A 24,555-nucleotide genomic window follows, 5' to 3' on the forward strand; every position below is an offset into this window, starting at 1 on the left:
GCCGGAATCCTCTGGCACTTCTTCTTCATCTTCCTGGCATATAGCCCCACCATAGAGATTGAATGTCTCCTTTGAAGAAATGTTATTGAAAACTCAAAGTTACCGCTACTTCCTCACAGTCGGCATACTGAATGACAAACAAGGTCATCACAATTTCAATAGTCGCTCTGTTCCATCAATAGTCGCTCTGTTTCACCACTCTGTTCCATCATTTACCTTATATATATTTACATATTCGGTTACCTCTCTCTGTGTTGCAGGATATCTGCTTTCATTCCGTCAGATATCTCAGCCGAAAATGTTGGCGGGTTGCGCAGTGTTTCCGCAAAAACCTAGAATATAACCCTCGCCATCGCTATCGCGAGTGCAAACAGTGGAATATGGCTGTAGCATAAGAAAAAGCCACTAACCTGCGGCAAAAGCTGCAGAAGGCGCTTAGTCATAAATGAGGCTTTCGCCACCCCTTTCAGTCAGGCAGGGGCTGTCACTATCAGCTTGCTGTTTGCTGGAATAACGGCAATTACGCTCCCGGAAGCCAGATATGGCTCCACGCCAAACCACATTCTTCCCACGACGCCCAACGCGTCGAGAAACGACCCGGGCAAAAGGACGCAACCGCGCCTGCTTTTCTGATAGAGGCTAAAAGCAGGAATGCCCGTGTGTTTGAGATTTCAGCGCACTTAAAACATCCCAGGGGGTCAAAATTATACCAGAGCACCCCAATACGGCGCGCCTCATCACCTGTGCAGCGTGGCCGCATGGAACCACGTAATAAATCCATCAGCCCATGCCGCAGCCGAGAGTGAACTGTCGGACGCGCCTTTACCTGAGCGCACCTGTCATGTGGCGTGATGCGTCGCGCATACGCATGCGCGCACACCAGGTGCCCCGTGAAATGACAGCTGCCGGCGAGAAGAGATATTGAGGGAAATCGCAAGCAGCAGTGTTTTGTACGACGACACCAACGGTGGAAGCCATTGTGGCGTTACCTGAGTTCCCCTGCTGTGCACGCACCACCAGCGATTGAGTAGCGCCATTTTCAGGAGAAAAGGAAAGAAGAGGGGGTTGCACGGGAATTCCGCGGACGGCCCAAGACAGCCAGTAAAATCTCGGCTCGAAACATTACCACCCCTAATATTTTAGGCGTCGTCTGCCGAAACAGCTTGGTTGCCCGATTAGGCAAGGCATATATTTTTTGTTATTTTGCAAGGGGGGATTTGTTTCAAAATAAATATCTGCCACGTTGGATAAGAGAAGCCTCAACATCAGGGCGTCGAAGAGACGCTAAACAATCTTGCGAACGTTGTTTTTTTAGGGGCGAAGCTCCTCTTCCTCGGGCCCTGTCCCGTCCCTCATTGCTTCTGTATCCGGCACATTATTGATGATTGTGAAAGGATCTTTCTAGGAATTGTCAAACCAAAGATTGGCCGAAGAGGTCAAAACGTTCGACGAGTTCGTTGCTACCCAACAAGGAGGAGAGGATGAAGAAGAGGTCGTTCGTTGCCTGCGAGCTCAAGACACGTACCGGGGGTACGCGACACAAGACGGTTTGCAGAAGGCGACGGCCAAGGTGGCTAAAATGTCACACACCGAATTCGCCAACTTACCTATGAAGATTCTCATCGTCCCAAACAAGCCCTGCACAATTACCACAAACATCGACGTTGTCGACGGGCTTGCCAACGGAGTGGTGGTAAGCTTGACGTGTAGAGTCTTTATAGGATTTGCGGCCGAATGTTCTACGGTTTTACCGACAAGTATTTTAGCTTCGCCCTTCTCATTATCATTCAGTACGTGTGGACGGCGGGATGTTTTTGCTTTACGATAATAAAATATCGAACGCAAATGTAATGTTGTGAGATACCGCAGGTTTACCAAATCAGTAAAGAGAAAAGCGGAGTTGGTGCTGTAGTCGCTTTCCCGCCCATCCCTTTGGGGATGGGCTCCTGTTTGCTATGACCGCTGAGCAGCAGTCCAAATGTTTGACTTTAGCGAAGTACTAGCATTTTTACCTGTCACAAGTGTTGGAAGCTAAGTTGCGGTAAAACACATTCCTACATTGCAGACCAAGGTAACATCCCTACGTTAGTTACGAATGCGGCCGAATGCGGAACTTAGTGTTTTTAAGCGAAAATTGTATGCCTACGATTCACGAATTTCGAGCGCCCTTATGCGCGAACAGAAACACAATGTGGGAAAGGCAGCTTAGAAAGACCAACGTTATCGCTGACGAAAACGCATGTTGCCGCTCGCGTCAGACCGGAAACGCCCCCCTAAAAGAATTCGGCCACCTTCGCAATTGAGACGGTAAGATTGAGGAAACAGCAGTGATTCGGGTCTTCTCTAGCTTTAGCTTGGCTTCTGTCAGGTCTCCCCTTTCTTGAGAGAAGGATGAGCAAAAAGCGAAGCCTCCTCTACGCAAAATAAGTTACATTCAAGTCCACAACCAACCATTAAAGTTCGAAATACATGTCAAAGGCAACTTCAAAGGCAACTTCAAAGGTTACAAGTCAAAGGCAACTTGAACTCAGCCAAAGTAGGAAGCCAATGCCCGCGCATCGAACCAGGGGAAAACGCTTGCGATGATAGCGCAATCGGATAGGCGCTGAAAAATAACGTCAGTGACACTCCATCGATTCCGATGACTGGAAGCGTTTCTTCATGGGATCCGCAATTCGAACACCTGCTCCTGGGCTCTCTACCTCGTCACAGTTTTCCCCACGCTTCTTGACCTACCATTCTCCCCTCCTGCGCTTCGTCGAGAGTAACTCCCTGTTAATGATCAGCAGGGACATTGCTCCAGCTAAAACACCCCCGCTGCTGAAAGCAAGAATGAAGGAACGAACACCAAAAAGAAACGCCTTTCCCCAAGCAAATGCCTGTCCCCGCTATCGACGGAGCTTTGTGTCACTGCGAATACATGGCGTAGTGCATCAAGTAGTGCGTGATTTTAAGACTCCCAAGCATCCACGGTTTGAAGAGAAACTTCGCGGTGTGTGGTCAATTGTAACCCGGCAACGACAAAGTCGCAGGCTTTTCCGAACAACATTTGGACCTCAAGTTCATACGTTCTATTGAATGGTACATTTCTTGGAGGGCATGAGTCATCACTGGCAGGCACCATTTCCAAGATCAGGCTCCCGGGTCTCCACTGCACAAGTTCACAGTGAATTCGCCGTGTTTTTTGGGGTAAGAACAACGTAAGTAATCAGTGACGTTGTGCACGTATAGTTTTGACGACATGCTGTGTAATTTGACGCTTCACTCATAAAGAACACATCCAAAGTTTCAAATGGTGCTTAAAAAAGATATAAAAACTGTTGGCATGTATAATAAAAATTAAAACGATGGCTGAGGCTCACAAGGGAAACACCTTGCTGCAGGTCGAAATTGCAGGCAACACCACAAGATGATCGAGTAACGTTGATCCAAAAACGAGCGAAAGGGGGATGTTTGAACGAAAGAACATTTCACAATCTTTTTAACCGTATCTATTTATTTCCTTGAATCACTTTTAGTAACATATTTGCGCCCTCTGCTTTGATGCGAGCGTAGCCTTGCCACCTTCCCGGTCGCTACCGCCACCGCAGTATCGTCTGTTGCTATGTTACAAGTTCATCGCGTGATCAGAGAAAAATACGCTCGCGACTATCACTTGCATGGCGCACAAGGGCAGCGAATGGCTACGCCTGATAATCGTGGAGCGTACCGATGTTACCGATTACCTAATTCATCAAGCTCGACTTCAATCAGTGCAGTAAAGATTAAAACAGTCTCTTTTCTTTGTTATTTTTCTCATGAGTTCGATCATGTGACCCAGCAGCTTACTAGGAGGAGTATAGACTGATGCCATGCATCGGGTTCTCTTTGGCATAGAGAGGCTTGCACTGCCCTTTTATGTTCCTGTTACGCCAAACAAATAATTTTTATCTTATTCCCAAAAATAAAAGCAAACTACGGTACGTTATACGTATGGTCTGTGATCACTGACTTGGAAACCTTTAAAAGTGTTATTTTTGTTGGCAGAAAACATCGTTTAAACCAGGCTTCATGCGAAACTGCGCCTGCTGCAAACTCACGGGGTTTTCTCAGCGCCGACGGTCAGTAAAATTTCTTGCCCTTGTTAGATGCGACCGAATCTCATTCACTCGCCTTGTCCCTCCATACGGCGTTGTTGTCCGTCCACACCCCTCCCCCAACAATATAAAAAAATTATATATAGAGCGGTGCCCGGTTTTGATCCCACGACCCTGTTGGCGAAGGCGAGGTACATGGTGCTCTTCCCACTGCGCCACAAAACCGATTTTTTTTCCTAATTGCCGGTCTTCGACACAACACAGCAACACAAAACAAAACTTATTCACATGGGCAACCCGAGCGACAAGCCACCAAACCATGAAGGCTGATGTCTCTCTAAAATTCCCTAAGCGTAGTCAAGGTTTCTATCCTTGACAGCCATTCAGGAGTGCATGCCTTGTGTTTCTGGACTTCAACGTACTGGGGTATGGACTCACGAAAACATTGCCGCGTAGGGCGGGCGTCCACATCACCGTGGAGCCAGGCCATGCGCGAGCGCCATATGCTATGCAAGGCCGCTAACATAACGAGGTCCAAGGGCGCCCCCACCTCGTTTTCCACCGCTAGATAGCGTATGCCATGGAGGCCCAGCGTTAAATCTTTATGAAGGGTCCTCTGGAGGACAGCCCACAAAAATACCGCAGCCCAACAATGCAGAAAAACGTGCTCTATCGTTTCTGGTTGTTTACAAATTGAACACTGAGTTCCCCATGGCACAGATATCCCTCTATTCTGCATCCAGGTTGCAAGAGACAAGGTGCCTGTGTGTAATTTCAAGAAAAAGGTTTTCACACCAGGGTGAACCTCCATTCTTTTGACGCGCTTTGGCACATTTTGGCCTGGCCCAGCACGGTAATTATATCTATACATAGGGACGGGGAAAACAACATCGCAAATGTCCTTATACAGTTTTTTGCGTGTCACAGAGGACAGGTACTCGCCAGAAAAACGTGCGAATAGAAAACGGGCTGTCATAACTATTTTCTTAAAATACCCATACACGCCACCTGGCATGCACCATGTTGATACTACATATTCCGGCATAGCACGCGCAGCCGTACTTGTATGACACTCTGCAAGAACGGGTCACGAACATCTCGCCAAAACAACAACCGGTTTACCAGCTGTCGTACATACTGCTGCGGCAGCACTAAGCCACCATCTCGGACTCTTCGAAACAGGTTTGTTCTGCTGCACCTCTCCCATGTTGAGCCTGAAGCGAACACCGCAAATACCCGGTGAAGCTTTGGACGTTGATTCGCGAACAATGCAGTACCTGCGTGATATAACAAATCTTCGTTACAAAAAATAAGTTACTTGCCGCGGCCCTTGGCAAAAATTGACAACCTTGCCTCCTTCCACTGCGAGACTGAATGAAATGCTACGAACGCGCCTGATATCCTTGACTCATTCAAACTACGTCAAGATGCTACTGATACAACGCATGATGGCGCAATGATTAACACTTGCAATAAAAGAAAAGAAGCTCCCACTTACAGGAACAATGATGGAGTAAAAGTCGTTGCGACAGCGAAGCCCCAAGCATACCATTTAGAGAGATTGTCCAAGATTGGCCAATAAAACATAATATTATTCATAGAACATAATAGTCATACGCGTTCCTGACACGTTTCAAGCGATTTCAGAGTCAATCCAACGGAAACACCAAGTAAACCCCACAATGCGTCGCATCTACACAGGGTTCCCATCGCAGGGGGGTGGCCGTAATCAGTAAAATTTCTTGTCCCTTTTTCATAAAGTTTCATACCAATATATAATAGAGGGAAATCTGTGGCTGCAGTAGCGGACCGCCGTGGGTGGCGCCATTGCCGCTAGCGACGTTCTTCGCCTACTTGGCTTAGCTAGCCATACGGCTTCTTTTTTCTCTCAAAGGCAAAATCAACAAAACAGGGTAACATTTTATTCTTTTCCTCATAGTACATGAAGTTTGTAAATATTTACTGACAAATTATTCCTTTTGTAGGTTCAATCTATAATAAAAAACCAATTTTATCTACCTTCTCCAGTAATATTGTTGCTTTTTGCAGCCAGAGCCAACTTTTCAGCCTGTTTATGAGCCATGCCAAGGACAAGTGGAACGCCCCTCTACGGTACATGACGGAACGCTCGCTGAATCACGGCTCCCCTAAACAGTGGAGCCAGATTTCCCTCTAGTATACAATAATATGAATCGCGATGCCTATTTTACGCGAAAGCAGCCGCCATTTTTAAGCTGTTACGTAACATTACGTTACCTTTACGCTGGCTAAAATTGCCAATGTCTGATTAATCGTTCCCGCCAGTTTAAATCCCGTCACGCCTTGTCAGAGAATCACCGAGAGTGCGTGACATACAAGCAGTATTGTTGTTGAATTGCAAAGACAGGCGTAAGCTGTCATGTCCCCTGCATTGAGTCTAGTTTTTCATTTCCGGCCAGGAATTGTGCGCTTTCAGTAAACGAAATAAGCAAACTTTAGAACTGGTGCCCGTAAACATTACGGAACGTCAAAATGACAAAAGCACACAAAACCACGTTGTCAACCGCAAACATGTGACCGAAATTGAAACCCAATTAGAAAAGACTTCCGGCACTTTCACGCTTCACTTTGAATTTGTGCAGTCGATAATAGGGCCCCAGTAAGCTGAGGATAAAAGCGTGTGCGTATTTGTTTCCTTCTTACGTTCGTGTTTCCTTCTTACGTTCGGCACTTACATTCACAATTTCTTGCGTTTATTAAGTAAAAAAAGTACAATAATTCAAGGTTTGAAATTGCTCATATGCTCATTCTTGTGAACATCGAAACCATGCCCGTTTCACGTTGCATTATTTCACAAAAAAACTGACGAGTAAAAATTCTATGATATAGTATTCATAATTCACCGATCCACCTTGTAAAGTCTGGGTAATTTCAGAGTAAGCTTTACGAATGATTAAAACGTTTTTCTGTGGTAGATTTATTTGCGAGATCTACTTTTTAATGCAGAGCACTATTAAATCCCTGAGGCCCGTTTTTCGCGAACTCAGTTCACTCTGCGGAGCCTCATTCGCAAAGCCCTTTTTGGATTTTGTTGTCACGAAGCCAAAGACGATGCAGTTGTCCTCAAAAAAAAACAAGTTTATTGGCGCGAACTTGTGTTCCCTAAAACTTCAAAGAATAGACAGGTGGCGAAGCAGCACACAACAAAAGTGACGTGCTTAAGCGAGCGTCGGTGAATCCAATGCCGCGGCATCTGCTCTGCAGAAACTTATATCCTGGCGCAAGGGCTTCTCGAACAGTCGAACTGCATCCAGAACACTATAGATCACAATAGGCTGGTGACGTTAGTTCGCGGCACTCTCTCTATGAAAGGATATAACACGTGTGGCATAAAAAATTGAACATGCGCTCCACTTTACCCACGGAGAACACAGAAAACATAGTCCGGCGCAGCCGGTTGGCAAAAATAAAATATAAACAAACAAACCAAAAACTTGGTTCGTGGCATTACCCCCCTCTAAGAGGGAATCGACCCGATGCTAAAATTAAAGACAGTCTGAACAAATACAAAACTATCAAATGTTCGTCATCTTGCGTAGTAAGGTTTCAGGCGAACATGGATGACTTCGGGCTGCGTGCGTCGTCGTGATGTTCTGGAATCACCATCAGGGATCGCCTCGTAGTTAAATTAGACAACACGCTGTAGAATCCGATGGGGTCCTAAATACCGTCACAGAAGCGTCTCACTGAGTCCACATCGTCGAATGGGAGTCGAACCCCACACACGATCCCCTGGGCTGTACTCGGCGTCTCGTGTCGGAGGTTGTAGCGTCCGGCATCCACCACCTGCTGGTCCGTTGTGCGAACTCGAGCTTGGTGGCGGGCCTCCTCCGCACGCTGAAGGTACCCGAGGACGTCGGTGTTGAGGTCGTCGTCTTCTACGTGCGGAAGCATGGCATCAAGCATCGTAGTCGGCCTTCTTCGGTATACAAGCTCGAGCGGTGTCTTCTGCGTAATTTCTTTGATAGCCGTGTCGTACGCAAGCGTGACATACGCAAGGACGTCGTCCCAGGTATTACCTTCAACGTCGAGGTTGTGGGATTGTCGCACGGGTAAAAGTAGGTTTGTTACTTTCCCCCATGCAGTACCCAAACCGGCGACGATAGACACTAATCAGTCTTTCTCTTTTCGTTTCGCCTAGCTAGCAAGCTATCTCCCAATCCACGGGTGCACGCTGTGCCGCTCCAGCCGTGGCGGGCCGTGGCTCGACGGAACAAAGAAAGCGACAAAGGAAGCGACGGAACAAAGGAAGCGATAAGCATGCAGGCTAGCTCGTTGACGGCGAGGATCCAGTTTCTGGCCCGGGCAAATAAAGGCAATCGACAGGTTCGGCTCACAGCGACAACAGTCATCTCCGGGGCGCCTCAGCGTGGTTGCGTTTGCCTTGCTGGAACGCCGTTGGCAGCCATTGTCGCCCGCCTTTTTGCCCGATTCTCGAAGAAAGGAGGTCACCCGGCGCGTCCTGCCGCCTCGCTTCCCGAGATCCAACCTCCCACTGCTTGCATCCCGCGCCGTCTCGCCGGCCACAAGACACTCCTTCGGCAATGAGGTACATCTCCTCGCCGACGTCTCGCCAAGCAAGTACCCTCGAGGAGCAATCTGTGTGGCGAAGCTGAACGAAAGGCAACGCGCTAACTTCGTGTTCCCATATCCCTCTAACCTTAAACCTTTCCGTAGTAGGGTCCTACGTGAACTTTAAGTAGGGTGAGGTGTTGGGCCCTGTGGGAGCAGCATTGACGTTCCTGGGGCACCTGCAGAGCTTACAAGTGACCAGAACGCGTGTCTGCTAGCCAGGGCATGTGAGGTTATTTAGGACTTTTAAATAAAAATGGCCGCGTAACTGCTCCTTTCGTTGCAAATGTAGTCAAAAGACGATAGTATTTGTACTCATTTGCCAAGGAAGTGCCCCTATTTGCTTTCCCGCTCACCTCTCATACTGTTTCTGTTCCGTCGCGCTAATCCCAAGGTAAGCACACTAAAGGTTTGCTCACGGCTATTTGAATTTACCGCGTTCCACTGCGACAAGCGTTGTTCGTCGATGCCAGCGCTGCATTACGGTGGAGACGCGCGTGAATCAAAGCGGCCGACTTCAAGGTTTGTAGAACCGCGTTACCATGTTGCACGTGCGTTCCCAGCAGAACGTGAAACCTAGCTAATGGAACCTTCATTTGCTGTTCACATGCCGCCAGGAGGTGGCGCGGGCAAATGAACAGCAGGCGGCGGTTTTCTGCAGTAGACGTAGAATATCATTTGCTGTCGAAAAACGAAGCATCCATTATTTTTTAATAAATTAACACTGTATATATCCCTTGTGTACTAATTTACTGTCTTATATTTGCGTAATGTCTTGTTCTTGTTCAACAAAGTTGAAGGGTATAAACATATAAACTGGGCTTAGATGTTTACATTTGGCGGTGAGTATATAACACTATTGGGCAATAAGCATTTTGCTTTGGTCGGGTGACTGAATCGTGTTACAGATCAGACAGGCAGACAGACAGACAGACCAAACTTTCTGGGTTTAAGTAGCCCAAGAAATACTATCTTCTTTAAAAGTATGCTGATGTTAAACCCTGGTGCTATTCTCTTTCTCTGACTTTATCCAACTACGCCTCGGCCAGATTACCAAGAAAGCTCCGGTACTCCTGGCTGACTCATCGCGGCCAAAGAAGCACCTAGCGTTTGTACTTCCGGGCAAATAGGGTTATTTTCTTTATTCCTATCTGTCGTGCTTTTGGATGCACGCGCACCAGGCGATTAAAGTCTCAAACGATGCACAGTGTTGCCTACCGGTCTCCAGACTAAAATCCTCGGCAAAAACAGTTTTCACTGGTGGCAGCGGTAACCTACTTTTTGCATAGTAGTAAGCTAAACCTCTCTAGAAAGGTAGACCTCTCAATTCAGATCTCTTTGAAGCCACCACCTGGCCGCATCCTACCTAATGACGAGAACAGCCTTAACCCCAGACGGAGTGCCTTGATTGACGGGCAGCGTACGATGCGCCATTTTGTGCACGCGACCTCATATCACCAGTTACACTGCCAAAACCCTCATCAGACCAGAAAGGTGCTTTTCTCGCAAGGTAGCTTCATTGTCCGGTGTTCTGCGCGTTCTAAGACTACATTAGATTCGAGCAGACTGCACAAAATGTTTACACCTCAAATTTCCTCTACGTCCATACAAAAATTGAACATCCCGGGGAGGTATTAGCATAGTTATCTCAGCTTGAGATGTTTGTATCATTGAACCTAGCACATGGACAAAAGAAATATATCACACAAAACATCTAGGGAACACAACAAGCACAACGCCAATTTTGCCATTAAAAGTAATGCATTCGGAAAATACGATTAGCTGAGTAAAGAGCGTGAAACGACTCGGGCGGAGGTAAAGAAGACCCAATACAAGCGCCCAACTCTACCAACTGTATATTCTACTGCAACGCATTTCTCATTAACCACGATTTGGTCCTCGTAGTCTACTTGCCCATTACTTTGCGGAAAGAACCCGTCCACTTTTGAGGTCTGCACCGCTCATTAGTTCGAAAATTACGACATCTGATACTGCTATAGCCGACATCTAATTACTAAGGGCTCTGAGGCTGTACTCACGAATTATTACAACCATCTTTTTAAATTTTCCTGTAAAAATATGGCCAAGAATAGTACTCGAAAACTCGCTGGCATGTATGGCTTCCATTGTTGCTTGCTGAAGACTTTGTGCCACATGTCCGTGATGCCTGTTCTGACGAAGCAAACAGTCAGGCACTCGCCGCCGGCTTTGAGTAGTCTATTAACCTCGCAGTACGCCCTGTCCAGGTCCCACACGTAGTGAAACGAGAGGAAGGTTTAAACGTGGTGAAACTGACCGTACTTGTCAATTATTGCTTGTGGTTCTCCGCGCTGGATGTCCAGATGTTCGAAGGCAACCTCGGGCTCTCGGCAGTGGCGCCTCGCATAGTCCAGCATCTCCCAAGAACTGTCCACGCCAACCAAGCGCCTCCACAGGCGCAGGTGTGGGAGCAGACGGTCCTGGAGGAAGTTCCCCAGCTGTGCTTCTTTAACTCGCCGAAAGGCCCGGGACGAAGGTTGGGCGGGCGTACTTCCATCTGTTGCCACTCGGGTTTGGTTCGGCACTAGAATACAGGCTTAATTCGCTGTTTGCAATGCAGCTTGGTTTGATACGCTATACCACCATCAGTGGAGCGACAATGTAATTAGGAGTCTTCAAGCTTCCAAGATGCACTCTTTCTGGAGAAACTGCCTAAAAACACAAAGAAAAGAAGAGACAGTTTTTAGCTGCAATCGTACGCCTAACGGGAACAGCTGGGACGTGTTCCTGTTAAAACCAGGCCACATGGAGGACCCCGTAAACGCGGTCATGGTGCCTTCCTGCGTTTTGCAGGTGTTTTCGTCAGCGGCTATTGGATGTGAAGGCGCATAAATGGAGCTCTTGCGGCTTGCAGACGCAGTGCGAAAACAACAATAATTGTTTCCTGCCTCGAGCGGGAAAGCTGCAGCCTTCGCCCGGTCTTTGCGTGTGGCAGATTTTGTCACTGTTAACGAAAGGCACTTTTAAAAGCTATAGCGATACATTCACTTGTAAATAAAAAGCTGGAAACCATATAACAACCATAAATGTTTCTCCCCGTCATAATAACAAAAATGATGCCGAAAGGTAACGTCTTTTATTCGAAAAATTCTACATGGCATGGTCTGCACGAACATTCGGTTGATCAGAATTGTCTGGTGAAATCGCATATGGCTACTTTTGCGACCACTAATGTTTTTTCGCCGCCCTCATGTTTTAACGGGCGGTTACTCTCAATCGGAGTAGCACTTACTTGGTCTCGCACTCATTCACTTGCACTAGCGTTCAGACTACCTTCGACATCACACATTAAATCCCTCACCAACACCTCGCTCTCAGGATCCCTCTAGTGCTTTCTACCATTCTAGTAAGAATGTAGCTGTATGGGCAGTCATAATTATTGTGACCCTTAGTCGAGTACTATAAATAAATACCCGGGGTTGTCTCGCATAAGTGCTGGAGAACCTCTGGCTCACCCCTTAGAGCCAGAATTTGTACTTCACTTTGGTGTAGTGAGTCAACAATATCGTTTGAAGCATATCGTGTTATGTGTTATCCCGGTGTCTTTCATGCAACCTTCACTAGTGTGGCTAAGTCTTTGCTAAGCATCTTTCCCGTGCAGGGCAGCGCTTATATACACCAACATATTCATAAAAAGTTAAATGCCTGGAGTCACACCCCATAGTATTCTAGGTATTCTACACTCGACTGTGTTTGTGTTCGAGAAACGTGAAGCCAGTGTAGCGGCTTTTTCGTGTACATTTTTTGTGTTTCAACCTTCTCTGAATCGGACCGTATAACTGAGGGACGGAGCTTGTACGGCAAAGCTGTATACCTCTACCTCCAACCGTTTCATCGCTGTCTACAAAAACCCGTCTCCGCGGGCAAAAAACGCAAAGAACCCAAGGATTGAGCCACCGAGTACGGGCGTCAGACTAATCAGGCATACGGCATAAAACTCAGAATTCGTTTAAAAACGATAAAATAAGCATACGAATCGCTTTATGGGTGATAATGCTTTGTGCGGAGGTAAAATCTAGCCCCGGTCCGATGTCCGAAACTGACGCGGAAGAATTTGCGGCTGCTCTTCAGACGATACAGAAACTTCTGGCAGGAGAAGCGAAACTGCTGGTAGATTTAGAAAGCATGAGGGATAAAGAAGCTTCTACTGACAACGAAATCGTTGTACTGAATTCTAGATTGTGGCTCCTGGACTAGCCTGGGTTAAAAAACAGCTCTTGGGGATAAGAAAAATGGTTTCGCGGGATGTCTCAGCTAAGCTGACAATAATTACATCAAGCTTCGAGGACGCTGAAAATAAACCGACACGAAGTAATTTACAGTTTTGGGGGATAAAAGATGAGCCTAAAGCAGAATGAGATGCGCCTGAAAAGAAAGATCCTAAGTTGTACTACCAGAAACTAGATTTTTAAATGAATAGTTCGCAGTATGAGCGAGAACATAGGCTTGGGAAATTTCAAAAATGCAAAAACAAACCTGTAACAGCTAAACTGACCTTTTTAAAAGACAAGCAACGCATCTGGACATCTGCGCACCATATAAAGGCTTAGATCATTGAATTGGAGAAAACCTCTCGCCGGCCACGCGACAACCCAGAAGTAATCTGCTTAAATTTGCAAAACCCCTAAAACCGACTGTTAAACTGCCAATTGATCGCCTGCTGAATAATAAAAAGACATGCACATACGAAAAAGTCACGAATGCAGTTGTCATGTTAGATAGCGAGATATTTGCACGCGCCCAGGAGCAAGTTCTCATCCAAAAGCAACCCGTATTTGGGACATTGTTGGCAGTATCTTTTGCTAATATTCGTAGCATTCTGACTAAACGTGACAGTCCGTTCTCAAATTTACGATCGCAAATCTGATATTCTTGTTTTCAGTGAAGCATGGTTCAATCCTCACATAATCGATGATGAAATTCTACCACATACAGAGCCTTATAATATTTATTTCATAGATCGTAGGGGAAAGCAGGCGGTGTTATGCTTCCGGTCATTAGGATACCCTTAATATCCATGCACCCAAATTCATCTCTTGAAATTGTTTGGGTGGAAGAGATAATAAGTACAACGAATCTTCTAATAGGTGTTTCCTGCCATTCTCCTCACGCTAGTACAAAATTTGTTTCCGAACTTCGTAATACCTATGCCACAGCTGTTAAACTTTGTCCGACTTTTTTTTATGAGACTTTTTTAGGAGATTTCAACTTTCCGCTTATAATGCCCGCTTATAACATGTCATCCACTTGTCGAACGTCAGTTTAATTTGTAAACCACACTTTAGATTTTAACTTTTGTCGAGTTATTCACTAACCTACCCCACGTAATAACATTCTTTACCTTTTACTCACCAGCGCTTCCGAAAAAATCGCACCTGTAGCGCAGCTACACGGCTGTAGTTATCACAATTTGCTTCAACTAGACATAATTGTTCCAGTACCCTTTACAAACGTCTGAAAGAAAGTAATGCACGATTATAATAAAGCTACTTGAAAAAAAAAACGAATTTGCGGTATGTGTGAATGATACGCTGCTAACTTCGTTTAATATTCGGTCTGTGCAGGATACCTTGATTTTCTTTCAAGAATAAAACTTCTGCTCCAATTATCGGGGTTATCCCGTTCATCTCAGTAACTAACGACAAATCCAATACTTAGTTCACTAAAGCTCTTCGTAAACTCAAGAAAAAAAAACATACGTCTGTACACAACAACTAAACGTATCAACAGAACTCCTGCCTGAGAAAGGTACAAGCTATGTTTAAAAATATGTGGTTCTGCCCTTACTTAAACTAAAAATAAATGGTTTTCTAAAGATTTACGCTCACTTCTTCAAACAAATCAAAAAGGTCTCGCAAGTAATATCCCACAACCCAAACAAGATATCTTTAGCTAATGAATCCAACGTCCCCTTTCCGATAACGATTGTACCCCTGCATTTAACGCATTTTTTCATCGATTTTCACCCGAGAGGATCATACCGATTTACCTAACGTCGATAATTATGACTGCCTTTACATGGAAAGTATTGAAGTCTCTTTGGATGGCGTAGAATGTCTCATCGACAATCTAATGGTAGCTACTTCCTCTCGTCTTGATAATATCGGTTCCAAAATTATAAAAAAACACCATATCTGTGTGTGTATAATTCTGTATATGATATTCCAGCAATCTTTATCCTCTGGGCAGTTGCCCAGTTACCGGAAAATAGGTAAAGTGGTCCCCGTATTTAAACATGGAAATTTCGTAAAGTGCTCCTGCATTTAAATCTCGAAATAGATAATACAACATCTAATAGCTTCGCATATTTTCAGTCACCTAAAGTTGAATCATTTCTTTTTTCATTATCAACCTTAGTTTTAGAAAGAGCTTGCCATGCGAAACACAGTTGCTTGAATTCACAACTGACCTGCACTTCAACATCAACCATAACATAAAGACTGACTGCATTTTCGTAACTTCTCGAAAGCTTTTCATCGTGTTGGCGATTGTCGCGTTATTACCAAATTACCCGCTCTTCACTTTGACTCCTTCACCCCATCATTGCTTCAAAATTTCCTTTCTAATCGTCAATAGTTCACAGTAGCTAACAATATTGTTTCATCTCCCACTTACGTTACGTCAGGTTGTCCGCAGGGCAGTGTTTTGGGGCGTTTGCTCTTCCTTATATACATCAACGATTTGCCATTGAATATTTCCTCCCGTGTTCACATCTTTGCTAACAACTGCATTACTTACAGATCAATTACAGTACTGGTGGCTACCAAGCGCTTTAAAACATTCTGAGCCTAATTTGTCATTGGTGTAACACTTGGTTAGTGGCTCTGAATGTATGAAAACGTTAGGTAATTTCTTTTAACCGGAAGGGCGACAACTCAAATATTTCCTACAATGCCAATCACAAAAAAAGTTGTTGCGGACCGTATCATAAAAATGTTTGGGCTTTCACCTAACCAAAAATATCGCTGATCCTTCTTTCATAGCCATCTGTAAAACCTGAAAGGTAAATCTGCCTTCACATAAGCATTTGAATGTTTATAGTGCATCGATATGAACTTGCACATCGCTATTTATAATTCGTCGGCACGGCACCGTTAGACATACCAGCATTAGACACTGGATTACACGCCCCGGAGCATTGCGGAAATCCCATTGAAAACCCGGGCGCTTTCTAACCGTTCGAACGAAACCGAACTGGTTGTCAGCGAATCGTTTGTTGAATTCACAGTACGCAACAGCGAACGAAGCATGATTTGTAGGTCGGCAGCAGTCTTGTGGGTGTGCTTGGAGAGCGACGTTCTGCTGGCGGGTCGCTTAGGCAAAGGAGCGACCACATTGGTCCTGCTCCGTGGCATGTACGCGAAGAACTTGCGTTTCGACGAGCTCAGCTTGTAGAACGCGCCAGCTGCGTTGCACAAGCTGAGCGGCGTTCCACATAGGCGGCGGACGGGTGAACAGTGCTACACGCGGCTAGGGTGCCTCGATTCACGCACGTGCGCCGTACAGGGTGGAGACACGTATACGCTGGCACCGAAGGTTTGGGTCACTCTGTCACCGCCGCAGCAAGTCATTTTAGAAACCGTGCTAAAATTGTCGCCGTAACGCATTTCGCTCACGAAGATTGAATTATCTTATGTGTTTCGTGCTGCTGGGTCCTGGGGGAAACGAAAAGAACAACTCGTCGGGTACTTTGACCCAATAGCGGTGGCATAGGACCGTCCAAACGGTGTCTCTACTCTGTACGGCGGCGCTGGCGTCGGGGCACCCTCCATGCGGCCTTTCGAGGCGCCAACCATCGGCGCTCATGAGCGTCATGACGCATAACTTCGCTTCACCTCTCATAGACTGCGAGACTATCTGAATGGACACGTTTGAGGCAAGGACATAAGGCGCATTCGTACTGATACCCAGTCGGTAGAGCCTTTTGACACCTCCCGTTGCTGCCGGAGTCATCATGCGCTCTAAACCTAGCGCCGCCGCGCCAATGGAACTTTTTCTATTGATGTCATTAGCGCGTCGGATATGACTTCGGTTAGGTTTGCGTACACCGGCATAAAACACCTTCGTGTTAAAATCTATCAAGGTCATCCCATGTTAGATACATATGCCCAAAAGCATCAAAGACATTGTCATATTTAGGCCGTAATCTCAGTAATTCCGCTTCGAGTATTCCTAACTTGGCCTATCAGACATTTGTTCCCCCGCAGCTCGAGTAAGCATCCTCTGTTTGGTCCCCGCATCAGAACTATCTAATCGACATTATCGGATTGCTTTTTAAAGTACAGAAATTACGTTTTTCGCATATATACGGTTCCACAGAAGCGTTTAACTTCTCTGCGCTTCTTATGGCCACTGTCTTGTGGAATAGCCTTCAGGATAGAATTATTGCAGAAAATATTCAGCAAAACTTTCATCATCTACTACACGAACACTTACAGAGTAGTACATATAATTTAAGCATCGTCTTGTTTCCTTCACTAGGTAAGGGACTTGAAGTGTTTGCGATGTTTTCAATCTACTTCCCATTTTTTAACATGCATTCAGTTTTCTTTATGAGCGTCATGTGCAAGCTGTTTATCCCAAATATGCTTATTTTTTTGCATTTTCCGTCGTCAAATGTTACTGCGAGGACTGTAGGCCTTCATTTGACGTCGTTTGTGTGTTCTGAAGACAGTAGTACTTTAGAGTTATTTCCCTGCAATGTACGTATGAGTATTTTTTTCTTTGATTTTCCTTGTGTGTATCGAGATTTTTAGTTCTTTACATAGCTTTTCTTGCGTGGAATAGCTGCTTGCTGTTTTTATGATTTTCATTTGACCCCCTTACTCAATGCTCTTGAGCCTGTGAGGTCTTTTAAATAAAATAATAAATAAATAAGGCGCTGGTGAACAATGGGACCCCCCCATCTTATGTTAGTGATAAAGAATGTGTTTGCAGATTATCCTTGCAAGCTAGACGAGGCTTGTGTCATTAAATAGGGCTGTTCTTGCCCAAGACGCCGAGTTCATGTATCAGGCTGGACAGCCCCCATCATTTGCGGCATCCTCGGGCACACTTCTGCTGGAGAAGTGCTGTTACACGCGTTATTTATGATATGCATTCGGAACGGCGTCAGTTGCCCGCGTCTGTTTAGCAGGAAGAACGAGCCAAGCCTACCAGTGTTGACCGACTAGAATGCATAAGCCACAAAATGGCGGTGACGTTGAACCGTCGCAGTCTTAAGAAATGTCACGTTATTCGAACTGACCAATGAGTGTAGTTGCGGCACGGAACAATAAAAGAAAAGAGTGTCCCTACTCAGTACTCTTATCTAGTGCCACTAGCCGAACAACTGCCAAGGCCGCCGAGACGACGAGAAACATTTCAAGCCCTTCTTATCACCATTTGTAGTCGTTTACACCTTTGTTGGACATCCGCTTTAGCGGGGCGAAATGGCGACCAATTTTTTAGCTTGCCACTGCACTTGTAATTCTTTCAGTGAGCAATTTTTGACAGATCTCCTAGCAACAGTTAAGGTGCTGTTGGGAAATTTCTAGCTACCAGTGAACTTCAGGCAAAAAAAGGCCGTTAAACCAACGGCTGGTATCTTTGAAGCGAGATTGTGCGTCCTATTTAATCACAATTGGTGGCAATACCGAGAATTGAAAGCTTCAATTTAGTCACTTAAACATCGCCATAAAACATCACTAAGTACATGCGTATTATTGTTATAAAATAAAGCATATTTCTTCAAGTGTATTCCTGGCAGCGCTGTTCTGGCGAGTAAAAAAAGCGAAAACATCAGGCAGTGAAATGAGTGCATGATTCATTACACTAGAACTGTGGAGAAATTAACCAAGAAATATTCACTTACACACTACGTTTAAGCACTAATAAGAAGAGTCATTGAAATTGCATGAATATATCTACGGTAATGTTAAAAAAAGCAAAGGACGGAATACACGGTTTCAGAAAGACTTGCATGTTTTAAAAGATGCACCCTTTAGGGAAACCTCGTTTTTTCGAGAAGATCAACACGAAGTCTTCGTTTACGAATAGAGTTTTTTTTTGTATTTGATTTTTATGTCTTGGCAAAACCAAGGGGAGGCTAAGACTAAAGGCGGACGTGTCCTGACTGGGGCCTCAGCCACCCGTTTACATTGTACATAATAACACGTCTGTTCACAAATTTAAGCATAATAGCACAATCGTAATAGAGAAATAGCACAAAGCAGTCATTAATACATTTCCTATGTGATATACAAATTATAGGTCTAAGATTCACCGAAGGTTCACAGTGTACACATAGATGCAGTAATTCGTACGCATGAAGTTTCATCACTTAAACTACCACGTCACAATTACGTATGAATGTATTTTTGTTCGTATTTGTTTTTATTTTTCTATATTTAAGGGAACATGTAGACATATCTTTCATACCCATAATTATATACCAGTACTGCAAGCGTTTTGCTTACGTAACACTTCTTTGACCTGTTTTTGAAACTTAAGTTCACTGGGGTTGAAGTCTAATTTTTCTCCCAACCTATTTAATGTTTCAGTTGACTGGTACCGGAAGGACTGCTCACCGCATTTCGTTCTTACTTTTGGAGTGTGCCGTATTTTATGCCTGAGATGGTAGCCAGAAGATTTATTGTTACTTGATTGTCGGTCTTTTGCTTATAAATGCTGTGCAAAAATTTCATGTAATAGATTTGGTAAGCTAGAAGCATTGAATATTCAGTGAATAAAGGACTTGTCCTCAAATCTGCGTAACATCCATGATAATCTAAATATATGCGCAAAATTCTTTTGGTATAATTAGTTTTAGTTGTGGTCCCCCACATCTCAATGCCGTAGCATAGTTTCGAATAAATGGGAGCATTGTATAAGTTTTGTTTCAACCATAGTAGTATCAAACGGCCGGTTCTATATAGGAGGCCTTACATTTTGAGAGTTCGGTGGACAGGTAAGCAATATGCATGTTCCACGAAAGTTGTTCTTGAAACCAAACACCTAAGAACTTTAGTTCTTTCACTCAACTTTAACTGGGTTCCGTTAAATATAATCGGGATTTTTTTCTCGACATTTTTATTGTACGGCCTAAATATCATTTAAGTTGTCTTTGTAGCGTTAAGTTGCGATTTATTATCTAATAACCAATTTGATAATTGTTCCAAGTAAGCATTTAGCATTGAGTGAAGTTTAATTATATTATCGGATGTGAAGAATACGTTAGTGTCATCCGCATACATTACAAGTTCTTGCAGACATTCTATATTTATTATGTCATTTTCATAAACTATAAACAGTAACGGGCCTAACTTGGAGTCTTCGGAGACAACTTGTTTTAGCTCTAATATGTCTCATGCAATGCAGTTTAGTTGAACAAACTGCTTCCTTTGAGTCAAATCGCTTTTAAGGTTACCAACCACGACCCGTATTCAATATCTCTGCCATTTTTTTAGCAAAATAATATAATCTATTGAATCAAATGCTTTTTAAGCTCTAAAAATAGTCGAATTGTTAACTGCGTGTTTTAAATATTTGTAATTATTTTATCTTTACTTTACAGTAATGCTTGCTCGGTTGATTTAGATTTTTGGAAACCATATTTTTACTTCAAAATTAGATTGTATTTAAGAAAGAAAGTCGATAGTCTATTATAGATTACTCCCTCAAATACCTTGGAAAAAACTGTCAGGACATATATTGGCCTGTAATTTGATACTTTGTCGTGTGCTCCCGCTTTATGAATCGGCGTCACTCTAGCAACTTTAGGTTCCTCAGGAAAAACACCGGTGGACAGACATAGATTAATAATGCACGATAACACGTCACTTCCATCCAGTGCCACGTGCTTAACCACACTCGATAAAAACCCGTCAACACCTGCAACTGAATAATTAATTTTTTTTCCGATAAGGTCCCGTGCTTCGGGGCAATTCGTAGGCTCGAGAAAGATAGAGCTGGACAATCGTGGAATGCCAGTCGCGTGGCGGCCGCCGTTATCGGTATTTGTTGGGTGCGCACCAGCATCAATAAAATGAGTATTCGTACAGTTGGCTAGCTGAAGGCTCTGTACCGGTTCTTCATCTAAATGGGTGAATCTAGGCTGTGCTATTGTTTTTCTACTTGTTATTTTGTTAACAGCGTCCCATACAATTTTAGGCTGGCCTCGTATGTGAAAAATTAGCTGTTCGTAATATCTTCTTTTTGCTCTCTCTAAACAGTACTGTATCTGGTTTCTAAACTTTTTGGAAGCATTGGGTATTTCGGGATCCTCCGTTTTAATAAAATTGTCTAACATAGAATTTGTAACATTGTGTATAATTGTAAAATTGTGTAAAATTGTGTAACATAGAAGTTGCCTCTTGACACCTGTCAATATTACGTTGGTTAGCTACTATGTAATGTTTTTAGCCTCACGTGTTCCAGGGTAATATCATTTTGTTAGTAACAATGCTAGCTTTCATTCAAGTAGTATATATCTGACTTATTGGAGTCCTATTCTGTCTCTTATACCAATTCTTTTATTCCCAACCACGTGCAAATCAATACGTCTGAGTAGCTCACCCCATTTTCCCCACTACTCGCCCCAGCGCAGTCTATCCCAAACGGGCCAGTGGAAAAACACAAATTCTGCCGCACGACAGAAATTTCTCCTGTACAACAGGATCATCTGTCATAGAGCAGGGATCACTGTTGGGACTACAGGATGATCTGTTGTACGACAGGAGTCTCTGTTGTATAACTACAAAATATCTGTCGCACGACCGAGATTTCTGTTGTAAGAACTACAGAATGTCCCGATCCCTTACAGGATAATCCTGCCGTAGAATCTGTTGTGTTTTCTGACTGGGATATATCGAGCCCGGAATTACCTATCTGCTGCACTTGCTGCTATCACCAAATAATCCCGGTTCAACCACGCCATCGAAGAAGTTTCATCATGATTACTTTATTTCATCTCTAGCTGTTGCCATATTGCTGTAACTTTAGTTTCAAGTGCCATGTCATACCACGCCTCATGTAGCGCCCCGGTGGTACTTTTGTAAAATAAATGTGTAAACTTGCGTAATTGTACGCTTTTGAAAAAACGCCTAGGCCCTACAGATATTTTAAACGTTTTTTATCCAGTCGGTATGTTGACATTTCCAGATTACTTCCTAACAGTATTTTTGCAGGAGTGTTGCTACCAGGGTGAGTTCGAGGGACATTTTATTGACACAACCAGCGCAAATGGAAGTAAGGAAGAGGACGGAACTCAAGGGCGAGCGCTGATTTACAACTGCAATGTATTATCTTGTGTTATTCTCGTTGTGTAATTCACCTTCTTGGTATTAAATTTTTGTTGTTGCACCAGCCGCCATCCTTGTGCTCCTTCCTCTGTGTTAGTATCATTGGGGCATGTTCCATCCAAAAAACAATTTCTCACCACATCGCGTGCTATAATCTTCGCTGTTTCGTCTATCGGTAGTGGCAGCATGAGGAACACAAATTTATGTGGGGAAAATGCCGTAAGTTTACACCGGTTAATTTGGAGAGTAGAAAATCCACAAGAAACGTATCTCTTTGGGGTATCAATAAAAGTCCACATTTTCTATGCTCATTTCCGAAGCAGTGATACTGCCATCCCACTGTGGTGTAATAATTGTTTCCGTTCCTAAGCACAATATGGCAACTTTTAAGACAACCTCAGGAATACAAAAAGAAGATACTTTTTCTCTGTGAGCTAAAACAAACGCCAGGGCAATAAAAAGTATTAAGTTCTTGTGTATTTTCCTATATTTATGTTCTTTTTTTTTCTCCGATACTGAAGAATAAGCACATGGCTAGCAACACTCAGCAGCTGTAGAACCCCTGACCCATGCAGCACGCGCGTGAGTAAAGCCAACTAGGAAGCTTTATCTCTGGCTGCGAAAAACTGCCTCTGAAATTCAAATCGGGCAGCCTTAAGCACTAGAACTTCGTCAAGTGGGATAAGAATGGCTGCAATGCTGAAGAAAATTTGTCGCTTAAAATGAAATACCGACAGAATAAGCGAGGTTGGAAGAACAGCTGTCGGCTTTGCATTGGTATTATGTGTACATATTTTGTGGTACCGAGAAAAAGGACAAAAAACTCTAGGCCTTCGTTTTGTTTATTCGCACAGAGATAAAAGAGAATGTGTAAAAAATCTGGGAAAATGGTGGTAGTGTCGCGGATGTTGTGATAACGAAAATAAAAAGAATGTTAACGGACGCACACCATTTTTTACCAACGTTCAGCTACAAAGATATCGGTGTTTTTCATTTGTACGAGAATTCCTAATAACCAATGCGTAAACTTAGATTGATAGAGGACTCACTAAAAACTGAACACAAAGTTACGTGAACATGCTATCATAATAAAAGGCATAGCCGCAATGGCCGATCAGGCCCTATGGTGAGGTTTGGGGAAGAATACCTCATCAATCAGCAATGCGCACTGTCAGAAAACAAGAATTAGGAAATAGACATGTAAAAGCTAAAAAACAGAAAACAATTCATGACATCCATAGTAGGTTCTAGGTAACGATAACCGCAGAAATAGCAAATTAGCGCCAACAGCACTCACCGCGAGCTTAGAAGAAACAGGATGAAGCTAGAGAGAACATGGGCACCAAGGTACCTATTCGAAACAGACGGGGCAAAGAAGTCTTAAACACTCTCCAGGACACACTAAGAGTCTTGGAAAAGCATCAAAGTATTGTAGGCATACTGAATGACACGCAAGGTCATCACAATTTCAACAGTCGCTGTAGGATGCCGAGAAGGTGGAAAATGAAGCACGTGAACTATGTCGGGAAAGGATTTAACATACTCAGGAACAAGAACAATAAAAATTCTGCAGACCGAATAGGCACATAGAATAATCCGAAGATTCAAATTGGGCTAAGAGAAACAGGAATAGTCGTATCTGAGCGTACAACACACGTAAGAATACAGAAGAATGACTAGACTAGAGGCGGTAGCTTACCCGGAGACCACACTGGTACTGTTCCGAACAACAAAAATAAGCTAGTCAATCTAGTTGAAGGGTACAGTGAAGATTTCTGCTCTGGAAACGTTAGACCAGGAAACATTGTCTTGCTTCGACAAGTAGTTAATTATAGTTCACCATTGCTCTTTAGTACATAGTTCATCTGGAGATCCGGGTTTACAAGGGCTCCTGCCCTTCCGCTCGAAATAGTACTGCCAAGAGCCGCATACCAGGTTTCAATGCTCTCTTTTCCGGACCTTCCCATTGCACCTGCACTTACTCTTTCTTGCAAATGTCTTCCTTTGTGTTTGATTGCTACGTACCGAGTCTCTTCTACAAATCAATAATTTCTCCTCAGTTATACGCCGTGTACTTAGCACGATCTTTTATCTCCCGCAATTGTCAGACTACATGCATTCACTCTGTTCCAGCATCTATGTAATATATTTACACATTCCGTTACCTCTCTCTGCATTGCAGGATATCTGCTTTCATTCATTCAGATTCTCAGCCGCAAATGTGGGCGGGTTGCTCAATGTTTACGCACAAAACTAGAATGCAATTCCCGCCTTCGCCATCGTGAGTGCAAACAGTGGAATATAGTGGTAGCATAAGAAAAAGCCACTAACCTGAGGCGAAAGCTGCAGAAGGCGCTCAGTCGTACATGAGGCTTTCGCCACCCCGTTCAGGCAAGCAGAGGCCGTCACTATCAGCTTGCCGTTTGCTGGAATGACGGCAATTACGCTCCCGGAAGCCAGATATGCCTCCACGCAAAACCAGATTTCTCCCACGACGCCCAACGCGTCGAACGACGACCCGGGCAAAAGGACGCAACCGCGCCTACTTT

The 24,555-nt window shown here is 44.2% G+C and overlaps 1 protein-coding gene across 1 annotated transcript in view; it reads right to left on the minus strand.

Annotated features, from left to right (window-relative positions):
• The window catches only part of LOC144168847 (uncharacterized), a 115,355-nt gene extending 102,566 nt beyond the window's left edge, over positions 1 to 12,789 (minus strand). Inside the window, exon 1 of the mRNA XM_077697833.1 lies at positions 10,796 to 12,789. Within this exon, the coding sequence (XP_077553959.1) occupies positions 10,796 to 10,843 (48 nt within the window). The 5' untranslated portion in view covers positions 10,844 to 12,789. The remainder of the gene's footprint in view (positions 1 to 10,795) is intronic.
• Between the last annotated feature and the right edge of the window lie 11,766 nt (positions 12,790 to 24,555).

The sequence above is a fragment of the Haemaphysalis longicornis genome, unplaced genomic scaffold, assembly GCF_048455015.1.
Source record: "Haemaphysalis longicornis isolate Haplotype H1 unplaced genomic scaffold, Haemaphysalis longicornis Haplotype H1 scaffold_2, whole genome shotgun sequence".
Taxonomy (NCBI): Eukaryota; Metazoa; Arthropoda; class Arachnida; order Ixodida; family Ixodidae; genus Haemaphysalis; species Haemaphysalis longicornis.